This window comes from Vombatus ursinus, unplaced genomic scaffold, assembly GCF_900497805.2.
Source record: "Vombatus ursinus unplaced genomic scaffold, bare-nosed wombat genome assembly UNPS02006779.1, whole genome shotgun sequence".
In the NCBI taxonomy this organism is placed as follows: domain Eukaryota; kingdom Metazoa; phylum Chordata; class Mammalia; order Diprotodontia; family Vombatidae; genus Vombatus; species Vombatus ursinus.
In genome coordinates this window covers 1,303,392-1,317,239 of record NW_020946557.1, presented here as the reverse complement: position 1 = coordinate 1,317,239, position 13,848 = coordinate 1,303,392, and the positions used below count along the sequence as shown (strand labels likewise).

General features: G+C 37.4%; 1 protein-coding gene across 3 annotated transcripts in view; it reads left to right on the top strand.

Moving 5' to 3' along the window:
• The window catches only part of LAMA4 (laminin subunit alpha 4), a 188,198-nt gene that overhangs the window by 153,823 nt on the left and 20,527 nt on the right, over window positions 1-13,848 (top strand). For all 3 annotated transcript variants that reach the window (XM_027848621.1, XM_027848619.1, XM_027848620.1), the window contains 6 exons: window positions 2,081-2,223; window positions 4,931-5,069; window positions 7,261-7,398; window positions 9,916-10,049; window positions 11,942-12,106; window positions 13,146-13,299. In XM_027848621.1, coding sequence (XP_027704422.1) covers window positions 2,081-2,223; window positions 4,931-5,069; window positions 7,261-7,398; window positions 9,916-10,049; window positions 11,942-12,106; window positions 13,146-13,299 — 873 coding nt within the window. The remainder of the gene's footprint in view (window positions 1-2,080; window positions 2,224-4,930; window positions 5,070-7,260; window positions 7,399-9,915; window positions 10,050-11,941; window positions 12,107-13,145; window positions 13,300-13,848) is intronic.

The window sequence follows — 13,848 nt, the reverse complement described above, 5'->3', positions numbered from 1 at the left end:
TGATAGCTTTCATAAAATGGGCATTATTGGCATGTTCAAAAATATCTTGTTAATTAAATAGCTTGTGTCAGCTCTAAATACAATTCATCAAAACATCAATCTATCAATCAACAAGCTTAAGCTGTTTGAGAGTAGAGATTATTTAATTTTTTTTTTAAGTCTTTGTATCCCTGGCATCTAACAACACAATGGTTAGCACGTAGTAGGTGCTTAATAAATTCATGTTGATTGATTGAAGTTTTGATGAACCATACTTACAGAATTCCCCTTAAAATCTTTGATCTGTGAATTGAAGGAAATAACAACAATGTTGATAAGGATGATGATGATAACTAATACTTATATGGTACTTTAAGGTTTATATTAATATATCACTTTGAGATTTGAGGCAGCTAGATGACATAGTACATAGAGCTCTGGACTTGGTTTCAGGAAAACCTGAGTTCAATTCTGGCCTGAGAAATTACTAGCTCTCTGACTCATGGCAACTAATTTAATCTCAATTTGCCTCAGTTTTTTCATCTGTAAAATGGGGTTAATAATAGCACCTACTTTCCAGGGTTGTTGTGAAGATTAAATGAGAGAATATTTGTAAAGAACTTTGCAAACCTTAAAACATTACATAAATGCTGTTGTTGTTCAGTCATGCCTGACTCTTCATGACCCCATTTGGAGTTCTCTAGGGACAGATACCGGAGTCGTTTGCCATTTCCTTCTCCAGTTCATTTTACAGATAAGGAAATTGAGGCAAAGAGGGTTAAGTGACTTGCCCAGGGTCACTAGCAAGTGTCTGAGTAAGTGTCTAGAGTCTAGAATTGAACTCAGGTAGATGAATCTTCCTGACGCCAGGCCCAGTATTCTATCCACTGTACCACCTAGCATGTAAATGCCAGCTAGTAGTAGTACAGAATACTTCATATGTATATATGTGTGTATCATAATATCTACCAGTTATTAATATCAGCTCTGTCTTAGAACTATTTGTCTTAATGGAGCCCCTGAAAGGTATGTCATGAGGGTTTTCAAGTTCAGTCAGCTTTGGGAAAAGCTTGTAGTTAGGGAATTTCATTCCTTTTAATTTCCAGAGTTCTGTTTTTAATAAAAGAGGAAAGCATTAGCAACTTTGCTGGCTTAGGGAATAATTACTAAGTCAGAAATGATGGTTACCATGCAACCAAGATGCAAACAGCTTACAGCTGTCATCTAGGGCCCAGAGGGAAGAATAGTTTTCTACCACCTCACCAACCAACTTTACTCTGCATGGAGACTTTATTAAGCCCATTTTCCAGTGAATAAACTTATGACTCAGAAGGACCCTAGAGGAGATGGCATGTCCTGTGGTAGAACTGCCTCATGTGCCCCTGTATCAGCTTCTTTCTTACCATGTCACCATTCCCATCCTCATACCTAACACACACACACACACACACACACACACACACACACACACACACAAAACTGGCCCCAGTTATACACATTCACAGTGATATGATGAATAGCCCCTACCATCACTGCCATGCCCATCCACAGCTGATTAGATTCAGTCGGTCAGCAAGCTTTTATTAAATGCTTACAATGTTGTTGTCCAGTAGCATCTGACATCATGAATTTATTTGGGGTTTTCTTCATAAAGATCCTGGAGGGGTTTGCCATTTTTCTCTCCAGCTCATTTTACAGATGAGGAAACTAAGGCAAACAGGGTTAAGTGACTTTCTCAGGGTCGCACAGCTAGTAAGGGTCTGAGGCCAGATTTGAACTCAGTAAGATGAGTCTTCCTGACTCCAGGCCTGGCATTCTATCCACTGTGCCACTCAGGGCCAAATACTATGCTAAGTACTTGGGCTACACAGGAAGGTAAAAGCAGGTACATGCCCTCAAGGAACTTACATTCAAATGGAGAAGGCAACCCATGAATAACTAGGTTTATTCAAGATATCTGCCTAGTAGAAGGTATTAGCAGTGGGAGGATGATAAAGATTTTCCTGTCTTTTGTGCAAATACTTACACAAACTACATCATTTCTGATCTACTGATTTCCTAAATTGGTCATGACTTGACCTTGTGCTGTTATTCCTTTCAGATTTCAATCATTTACCACAATGATAAAAAGATGATTTTGGTAGTTGACAGACGGCATGTGAAAAGCATGGATAATGAAAAAATGAAAATACCTTTTACAGATATATACATTGGAGGAGCTCCTCCAGAAGTCTTACAATCCAGGTGAGTTTTGAGGTTAAATCAATATCTGTTCACATACTGGGCAAAATACAAGATGATTCATATGTAATGTGGATCACCTATCACCTGGGCTATTGCAGTAGCCTCCTCATTGGTCTCTCTGCATTCTCAAGTCTCCTATGGGTACCAAAGTGATTTTCCTAAAGTTCAGATCTAACCATGTCACTCCACTACTCAATAAAGTCCAATTTTTCCCTGTTGTCTGTAGGATCAAATATAAACTCCTTTGTTTAACTTTTAAAGCCTTTCACAACCGGGACCCAGTCTAGCTTTCTGGTTTGTTGTCCTTTGCTCTTGAAGAGGATCAAAATGATCTCAGTCTGTTGGAGTCAAGGTACAGTATATCTGACTGTGGCTGATCAGCCCAATAAGAGCTTGGGAGATAATCCCATATGAACCTTTGGAGTAGGGATGTCTCTAAATTAGCACATCTCACATTTCTTTTGAGCTATTGTGATTCTGCTTTGCTTGTAGAGCACAGCACCTTCTTTGATGAGGGCACTCCATGATAGGCAGTCCTGTGCCAGTGTCTCCCATGTCATGCAATGAATTCCAAAGTTCTTCAGGGAGACCTTGAGAGTATCCTCGTATCACGTCTTCTGACCTCTATCTGATCACTTACCTTGTGTGTGTTCTCTATAAAATAGTCTTTTAGACAAACACATTATTAAACATTACTCTCCTTCCTTTACTATCAAATCCAACTGGCCTTCTTACTGTTCCTTGCACTCAATACTCCTCTTATCTCTGTGCCTTTACAGGGGTTTCTTCCATGCCTAGATTGTACTCACTCTTCACCTCTGACTTTCTTTGAGACTCAGCCCAAGCACCACCTTCTAATGAACTCTTTCCCTTCCCTACCCCAACTGCTAGTGCCATAACTCCCTAAACTACCTTGTATTACCATCAGCTTACCATCACAGGGACAAAACAAGGTCACTTGGTAGTTTCTAAAGCCTGGTACTAATAGACCTTCTTTAACTAGTGATCTATAGGGTTCTTTAATAATGTTACTGCTATAATAATCCCCATAAACACCCAAATCACAGGGTTATAAGAGAAATTATTATTAAGCAATAAATTATTGAGAAGATCCCTGACTTTTCCCAAAAACTCACTCCACATAGACCATCTTATGTAAGTGGAGTTGTTGCCCCACCCAACTAGAAAATCTTACAAAGAATATAACCTAAGATGAATTCTGGCACATTGTGTTCCATTGTGGCAGGTTTGGGTAGGTGAGAGAGGGTAGATCTTTTGCCTAGATTGCCTGATGGTCTGGGAATGAGAGTGATCAGTCCCCCAGCCCCTCATTAAAATAGCTCCACCTCTTATTAAAATATCCATTCTTCTCATTAATTATTAACTGATCAGATTTGATTGCCGCCCTCAGGCACACTCACTTTTCCAAGAGTATATAAGTGTTGATTGGGTTCCATGAGGGGTCTTTGGCATTCAAGAGTTCCACTGACTCCTTTTATTAATTATCTGCTAACATGATTAGTAAAGCTATGTCTCTCAAACTTTTTATAAGTCACAGTTGGAAGAGACCTCGAGTCATCTACTCCAACCTACATTTAAGCAGGAATCCCTTCTACAATATCATTAACAAGTGGCCTCAAAGCTGTCATTTGAAACCTCCAGTCATGGAAAATCTACCACCTCCTGAGATGCCCATTCTATGAAAGAACTCAAATTGTGAGAAAATTTTTCCTTACACAGAATTAAAATCTTTCTCTCTGTAACTTGGCTCCTTTGCTCCTATTTCTGCCCCCCAAGGTCCAAGCAAATTAAGTCTAATTTATTCTCCTGGCTAAAACATCCCTAATTTCTTCAACCAATCTTCATATAACATGGTCAATAGTCTTCACACTATCTTTGGAATATATCAGGTCTAGTTCTTTCTTTGGAATATTTCATGTCTAGTCTCATCAGGGAAAATTTTAGCAAAGCTAGCACTTATTTCATTCTTAACTCTCTCCCTCTTTTAAGACAACCTAATATTGCTTTTTTAGTTGTCAGTTCACACAATTGCATCACATTTATCTTTAGAGAAGCAATGGGAGATAAAACTGATAGGGTAGGTTGGGACAATTCTAAAATTTCCACTATGAGTGACTGAGAGAAAGGTGATGCCACTGAAAGAAACAAAGTCAAGATGAAGAACTGGTCTATGGGAGAAAAGTGATGAGTTTAACTTTGGCTTTATTGAGTTTATAAAGTAACAGTGTTATGTAACTTCAGATTAATTTAAAATTCTAAATTATATTTTAAGTTCTATATTTATAGTTCTATTCAAACTCAAGATTGGTGTAGATGATCAAATGCCACATAGTCTAAAGATTTAAGATACCTCAAATTCTTTCTACAGTTTATAATCAGTCTTATAAACACATTTACTTTACTGAGAAACAGATAAGAATTATGTCATTTAAAAAACAACTATCCTAGGGGCAGCTAGGTGGTGCAGTGGGTAGAGCACCAGCCCTGGAGTCAGAAGGACCTGAGTTCAGATCTGGCCTTAAACACATAACACTTACTAGCTGTATGACTCTGGGCAAGTCACTTAACTCCAATTGCCTTGCCAAAAAAAAAAAAAAAAAACCTCACAACTGTCCTTTTCAGTGGTATGTCTTATGTGAGGATAAAATTAGAATACCTGAATTTAAACTGATTTTCTTTTTTGCAGTAACATAAAAGTACACCTTCCATTAGATGTCAACTTCAGGGGCTGCATGAAGGGTTTCCAGTTCCAAAAGAAGGATTTCAATTTATTGGAGCTGCCAGAAACTTTGGGAGTTGGTTATGGTTGCCCAGAAGACTCACTTGTAAGTTTTAATCAATATGCCAGAAAGAAGCTAATATCACTGATTTATAGGACAAGTGCATTTGTGAGTCCTCAGTCTATCTCCTCTGTAACAGTATACAGACTCTGGGTTCCCTGCTACTAAGAATAGTTGGTTTTCCTAGCTAGAAATAGAATCACAGAGCCAGGACAAAACCTTGGAAATCATCTCTTCTGTTTTCAAAAGAAGGAGCTAAAGTATTAGAGATTAATTCAAATATTTACTTTGGGGAACCTACTCTTCCTCCTTATCTTATGCTTTTGGAAGCAGAGTATCTAATCTTACCCATTTGTAAGCCCTACTCCTTCCACTCACAATCTGAAGCAGCTGAACTCTATCTCTAGAATGAACTCCTAAGTAGGGCCAACATGCTGTGGCAATGTGCCTACCTATAAACATACTTATTCCATCAGACTAACAAGTTTCTTAGGACTGTCACCTCCACAAAATCTAGCACAACACCTTGCACAAAGCCGTTATACAACATTTAAGCTGTTGAATGAATAGATTTATGATTTGACATGGCTTTTATTTTGAATATGATAAAATCCAGTTGAATTGGTGAGATCTGTATAGCTGCAAATATTCCAGAAAACAACTGATAAAGCTCAGAATCAGGTATATATGATGCCTTACAGTACATTATCTTCAAAACCTGTAACATCTCTGGTTTAGAATGCTGCCAGGTAACAAGAAGGATTAGAAACAAACCAACACTTCAAAATACTTTTAGTCCTTGACATGATTATAAAGTTCTAGTTTAAAAAATCCCAGAGCAAAAATGTATCCTGAGAGTTCTTATTTTCATATCCCAGTCATTTTCAGCATGCGATCTGACTATCCATATTTGTTATGAGGGTTTTATTTTTCCCCCAGTGGGGGGAGGGAGAAAAAATAAATGCTCGTTAATCAGAAAAAATACATAATCTGAATCCAAGCTACTGGATATACTAACACTAGAAGAGGCTTTTTGTTTCCAAGAAAGAGAAATCTCTGCAACATTAGCTGTCCAAATAAAGTGGGAAAGGTTACACAGGCTTCTCCAAAGTAGTGGGCTCACCTCCCATGAACACTTCTAGCCAGATCAATAGGCCAGTGTACTGGAAGATTTAAGAACTGAGACCTGACCACCAATCAATAATGTCAGTCCCATGCATTCTCTGAGTGATTACCTTGCACGTAGCATGATAGACAGTTATCCCTTCCACATCCCTACTTTCCCCATTGCAGTTTTGATATATCACAGGTCAGCATAAGAAATTAAATAGAAATCTGGGAGGAATTTTATGGAAGCCGTAGATGACATGCAAAGCCCAGCAGACAACACAGAAAAAGTTTAGAAACTCAGAAATGAATAAAGTATGTGTATAGTATTGTATAATATCAACATATTTTATCTCTTAATGCCATAATAATTCAGATTTCTCTGACACAAAGGGAGGGCCAAAAAATTTTACACAGATTTTCCAGATCACAGGGGCACTGTGGGCCCCATCTATGTGGAAAGGAATAACTGTAATCTAGTTTGGAGTACTATCAAAGAAATGGGTACAATAGTCCTAGCCCTCAGAGACCTTCTTTGCATACCCCGTACTACCACAATTACCTCTTCCTTCTTTTCCTGTTTGTTCATGTCCCACTCCTTCCCTTTCCTAGATCTTCCCTTTGGGTTTTGTCTCCAACACAGGAAAATAAAAAAAAAAATCTCGAAAAGTCTAGTTCAATTCATCTGAATGTTTCAAATGTTCTTTGAGGGTTTATATTCTATGTAACCCAACCAGCATGTCCCTCTCTAGTGTCCCATGTAGGACTAAGTCTAAAGAAATGTCATCTCCATTTACTATATAATATATTTAATGAAAAATAGATTATATCCTTCTATAGCCTGTAATCTTTATTTAGCAAAACCTGTCTTCACATCAAGGTCACATTTCTTCCAAGACTCAGGGAACCATTCTAATTAAGCAGCTCATTTAGCTATTTTTGCTCAAATGCTTTTTTGACAGGCTATGAATATGTCTAAATGTCATTGTAATCTGACTAGGGAAAATGGGAATTTTTTCACACAAAAATTATAATCTTCACAACCTAAAAAAATAGCATTGGTCTTAGCATTTCTTAATTGTTTTAAAACTACAGCATGCCCTATGTGTATTCTTTAATTGGCACGCAGATATCCCGCAGAGCATATTTCAATGGACAGGGTTTCATTGCTTCAAGTCAGAAAATATCTTTCTTCGATGCCTTTGAAGGAGGTTTTAATTTCCGGACATTGCAGCCCAATGGACTACTACTCTATTATGCTGCAGGGGTGAGTATTTGCTTTTACAGGACACTGGGCGAAACGCCTCATCCTAACTGTCACATTGATTCCAAAACAAAAATAACCTCAAGCTAGTAGTAAATTCAGATTAACTTTAAATCTAAAGCATTTTTGTTTAAACAAATGCATATCCTGCCTAGTTTCAGAAAGTATGTACAATACATACAAGACGTGAACTAAATATGCCAATTTTACAATATAAATTGAGAGCAAGTGGATATATGCTATAGCTTATAAGAAATCGAAAGGAGTGCATATATGTGTCCTGGCCTGCTATAGAACACTGGAGAAAATAGTTTATTTCTGCAACAGAATACTGCAGATGGCTCAGGACCCCTTATTGAGGCTTCGGTATACACAGTGCACAGTGAAGAGATAGGGCTGATTTGGTTCTCATGTACATTCCCTATACATGCAGCATCCCCAGTGAGTTCAATATAAATATATCATATCTGGGGACAAGAAAAATTTGACCAGAAGCACTTAGTGTGAGTTCTGCTACTGAGATAAGGCCTTTTCATATCACAAGTGGTAGAATCTTCTTTGTTCCAGAAAGCAGCCTCCGCTAAGGACTCAGTAGGGGTGGATATGACTGAGGAGTAAGGAAGGATGGAGCAAGCTGAATCTTATCTCTTTGATTCACTGTTTCCTTTCTTCTGTTTTGTCACGGCGTTCCTAAAGGATAAACATTCAACGAAAGCCAAGAAGAAAATATCTGTTACAGCAGAACTACTTTATCCTGTTAATGTGAGAGGGCAGCACTCATGCTATAGGCTAACCAGTTGTATTTAATGTATCTTAGGGGACGGGATTTGACCTGGAGCATATTCAAATCTGTATGATAACAAATTGTTAGCATAGAACTACCTTGTCAATAAATGCCTCACGTGGGAATTTCGGAGGCAGCATGGCCCATGAGACAAAGAAGCAAGCCTCAGAGTCAAGAAGACCTGGGCTCAAGTCCTCTCCTCTAACATATTGTCTGTGTTACCCCAGAGCGACTCTCTAAGGCTATGAGGGGTGCTGGACATAGAATCAAGAAAACATGATTTCAAATTCTACTTGTGACCCTGGGCAAGTCAGTTAACTTCTCGGAAAATCTCATTCCATAATGTACGTATCAACAAGAAAAATCAAAATTCACATGTGTAAGGCTCTTTAAGCTTCACCAAGCACTTCCTTCATGACAACGGGGTAGATAGTGTGATTATTATCCCTATCTTACAGATGAGAAAACTGAAATGTAAGAGTAGTTAACTGCCTTGCTCATGGTCACAAAACTGAAGTTGGTCAGTACTGAAACCAGTCTCCTGACCCCAAATCCAATGTTCTTTCCAATGAACCACCCTGCCTCTCAAATTTTGTACATAAAGAATTAATAAAATACAGAAAAAAATTTATTCTGCCTAACCAGAGCCCTCAAAGCATTGGGTTAACCTATATGTTGTATAGCAGCTCCAAATAACGAAAAATACAATATTTCATCCCAAGATTATTACTGTTGTAAGTACTACAAAAAACAAAAGAGGAACAAAGCTCTGAAAGGCACGATTGTTGAGGATTGGGGACTTCTTAGACAGAGGGAAAATTCTTATGTGTCAAGAGATACGGCTCAGAGCTCTATGCCTGAGTTTGAGTCCAAGACCAAGAATAGGGGAGCCAAACTGCTAAACAAAAGGTGGAATTAGGGGCAGCTAGGTGGCACAGTGGATAGAGCACTGGCCTCAGTGCACTGGCCTCAGTGGTCTGGCCTCAGACCAAACACTTGACACTTACTAGCTGTGTGACCCTGGGCAAGTCACTTAACCCCAATTGCCTTAAAAAAAAAAAAAGGTGGAATTAGCAGCTGAGGCTGGTCTTACTAAGCTGAAGTCAAAGACCATGGATCTGGATGGAAAGACCAAAGATCATGGATCTGGAAAGAAGGTGATGGTAACACAAGGAATCTGAATTAGATCACTAAAGGAAGGTCATGAACACATCACCAGAAGGAATAGGGGATGAATTGCAGTTCAAAATCGCAGACTAGAACATGTTAAGACCACATACAAAGATCAGTGACAAAGAGGAGAGCACATAGAAGCCATGACACCTAATTGTACCTGATAGTGTTATCTGTGACCAAGGGGGTTTGATGCTATGGCCTCTGGGAAAATATAAATGAAGGGTTCACAATAGGGAGAGGAGCCAGAGTTAGGAAAGTTTTGCAAAGAAAAAGAGAACTGCTTCATGGTGACTACCATTTACAGTATGACATGGAGCTGGTCACCACCTTAACTCCTTCCTTACCAAAAATTTCCAATTGGCAGAATTGTTTTTCCCCCATGGATATCTGGCTCTAATTTTATCCTGGAAGTCAGCAGAAAATTAAGACATCCTTTAACTTTGCATTCAGTTTTCTTGTGATCCATCTGTTCTAGTAACACTTTGGAAAAAAAATTACATAACTTATAAATTTTATCCATAGCTGGACCCCCTACTTAGACTCCTCTGCTTGTTTTTCAGTCGGATATATTCTCCATTTCCATGGATAAGGGAACAGTGATATTGAATGTAAAGGGGATCAAAGTTCAATCAACAGATAAACAGTACGATGATGGTCAGTCTCATTTCATCATTGCCTCTATATCACCCACAAGGTATAATATTTTAGTGTTTTTTTACTATTCTGCCATATTTTCTTTTTGCCCTTGAAATATTGGTTATAAAGTACAAGTAAATCTATTGCACATAGATGGCTTATTGTTCTACTACCTAATGTAAAAAATGCACCTCTGATCTTCATATGTTCAGAGAAATAAAAGCCAACTTGACTTCTTTTTAAAGGTATGACTTAATTTTGAGATCTGTTAACATATATTTAAATTAAGTTACTAAAATTCAGAAATATCAGAATATAGAATCTTTGGTGGAATCCTTGAAACATACAGATAAGTTCCTCCCAACTTTCTAAGGCCTTTTAACCCTCTGAGCACCTTTGAACATGGAAGGTTGTCATTCCATGAATATGCACTAAGTGAATAAACAAAACATTCAGAATCTACATTTAATTATTAATTAACCCATAACTGTGGTTCATCATAAAATCTTTAATTACTGATCTTCAAACTAGGAATTTCTGAATTTGCTTTTTGAAAGAATAAAGAAAGTCTCTAGATAAAAAAAAATGGAAACCATAGTGACTAGAAACCAGTTCTGGAAATAACTGCTTTTCTCCTGGGTCTACTCCAGCACTCATTTAGAAAAGGCATCTTCCTGTACTTCCGTAATCAAAATCCACCCAAAAGACTTCATTTACATGATCAACTAAAGAACTGTGAATGTTCTCCCAGTCAATATTAGTCAGAAGATGGCCAAAAAGTGATTGAGTGGGTTCTGTTTGTCTCACAAATCCCAAAGGAGGATAGCAGACATTGTCAGATTACCTAAAATCTTTATCTTTATTGGCTTACTTTACTTTTCATCCTTAACTGGCAGGAAGAAGAAGGGATTGATTCTTTGAATAATGCAAAGCAAATAATTGATGATCTAACTCAACAGGATAACTGCTACATATAAAAACCTAGAGATAATAATATACGTCAAATATCCTACTCTGACCTGCCAAGTGATTCTTCTTCCCATTACCTGTAGTCATGGTTAATATTGCATTACACTGTTCTGAATCACTGACATTTCTTCTTGGTATTAAATATAATTAGAGGCAGAATGACATAGTGGATTGAGGGCTAGTGTTGGAGTCAGGAAGAGAGGTTCAAATCCCCTTTTTAAGACATGCTGTCATGTGATTCTCGACAACTCACAATCTTGGGGATAGCTAAGTGATACAGTAGATAGAATACTGGACCTGGATTTGGAAAGACCTAGGTACAAATCCTGCCTCAGACATTTACTAGCTGTGTAGTCTATCTGTCTCAGTCTCCTCAACTATAAAATGGGGATAATAGTCCCTACCTCCCAGTGTTGGTGTGAGGAAAAAATGAGATTAAATTTGTAAATTGCTTTGTAAAACTTAAAGCACTGTATAAATGCTTGTTGTTATTATTGTTATTACTATTATTATTAAAACCTCTTAGTGCCTCCAGGCACCTCTCTAATACCGTAACTTATAAAAGAGTTGCAGATTTGCATGGATAGAGATTCTTCACTGGAAGTTGCCTACAGCAGTGAGATCACAGATCAAGTCCAAAAAATAAGTAACAGTTCCTCACATTAACATATGGTTACAGATAACCATGTGGTTATATAAACTATGGTTATATGAACCATGTAACTATGATTCATGGTTACAAAGCAGATCACTTAATTACTAGCAAAGCTCGTGCAAATATTATAGTTCCCACTTTACTTATGATGAAACTTGGGATCAGAGGGATAAAGTGACTTTAACTTGTCCAGGGTTACCCAAATAGCAAACAGCAGATAGGCACATGACCCAAACCCAGGTCTGACTCCAAATTCAGTGCCTATTCACCCTGTTCACTCTGAATAATTGAATGGACAATTGGTGAGGAAGCTTTTCTCTTTGCAGATATGAACTCATAGTGGATAAAGACAAATTGGGTAAAAATAACCCAAGCAAAGGAAAAACAGAGCAGACTCCGGCCAGAGAGAGCAAGTTCTACTTTGGCGGCTCACCAGTCAGTTCTCAGTATGCTAATTTCACTGGATGCATAAGCAACGCCTATTTCACCAGGTGTGTTTTATTTCCATCATAAGTTACCCAGTGTACCTGAGAAAGAAGGTACCATCATTGCTGAATAATTTTTTTTAGTAGCAGATACAATACTAATATTGCAGAGTGGATTTTTCATTTGGGTAGGGTTTGCAAAGCATGATGCCTCAGGTGCCTTCTAATCCTAAAATTATATGATTGGTCTTCTCAAAGAGGAGGCAAAAACGGAAAACTTTTAAAACTCTGCAATGCAATGGAGCAGTGGTACAATACAAGGGAAATGTCCTGAATGATGACTTTCTTAAAATTTTTGAAACTAAATTCCAAAGCTTTAAATAAAGCTGTTCAAAAGAAGAGCTAGGAGATGACACTCTTATTCCTACTCCTTTGCAGAGGTTGGGGGAGGGGAGCCTGCGAGTGTGAAATATTGTATGTATTTTCAGACTTTTTTGATATATTGATTGATTTTGCTGATTTTTTTTCCTTTCTGCCCTCTTTTTCTTTTTTTTTTCTTTAAAAATATTATTTGTTATATAGGATGGCTCTTTGGGAGGGGGCTACTAGAAAAAAATTTTGTCCATACAAAAAGATATCTATGAAGTGTTAATGTTAAAATTTTGAATTAATAAAAAATTAAAATAAAGCCATTCAGCTGAGTGATGTTAGTGAATTCAGGAATTGAGAAGGGAGGAATTGAATGTAGTTTGAGTTACACATAAAAAGTTCTACTCACATAAAAGAAATATTGAAGGAGAAAGCAGCTGTCACTTCTAGGAAGTTCTAAGCACATAGCTATATATGAAAAATGCTTGTTGACTAACTCACATTTTAAGGTGTCTTGATTAAGATTACAATGAAGCCAGGGGACTTTTCTAGACTTGTTTATCTATCAATCAAAAAGCATTTATTAAGAACTTACTATGTATCAGGTGCTGAGATTATATGAAGAATAAAAAAAAAACTAAAGTCATGTTTTACCAATAAATTTATGTTAGTGATTTAATTTCCCAGTTTTGAACAGCCCTTAAGGAAACTTTATTTTTTTCAACCCGCAACATAGGTTGGACAGGGATGTAGAGGTTGAAGATTTCCAACGGTATTCTGAGAAAGTCCACACCTCCCTCTATGAGTGCCCCATTGAATCAGCACCAGTTTCTCTGCTCCACAAAAAGGGGAAAAATTCCTCAAAGCCCAAAGTAGATAAGAACAAAAAGGTAAGTTGTATTGAGCAACTTTCTTAATTTCCTCTCACCAGCTATTTGATATAATACTAGGAGAGATCAGTGTTGAATGGAACTTATTTATTCTGCCATTATATATGAAAAATGACATATCTTGATTTCAGATATTGTGATTTACTGGCATCATGACATCAATTCAGTTATATAAAAGATGCTACAAGAATGTTGTTAAATATATGTTCTTCATGTTTTACCTTCTGGTATCTTCCATTATGCTTAGCAAAATCTTTCTATGTGTCACTCTTTCCCTACCTAAAATTAATTACTAAAATACAGGCTATAAGCTACTATAGTAAACCAAGCTTTCCTTTCCAATGTTAATGAGGTCTATTTAAGCCCCTCCAAACTTGAGCACTGCGTGTTTTCATTAGGAAAATCTCTGCATGCAATCGTCAAAACTATTTGGTATTAGCTAGGAAATAGAGTGATGGATCAGTAGAATAAGTTAGATACACAAGATCGCATTCAATGACTATAGTAACCTACTGTTTGATAAACCCACAGATTCCAGCTTCTGGGATA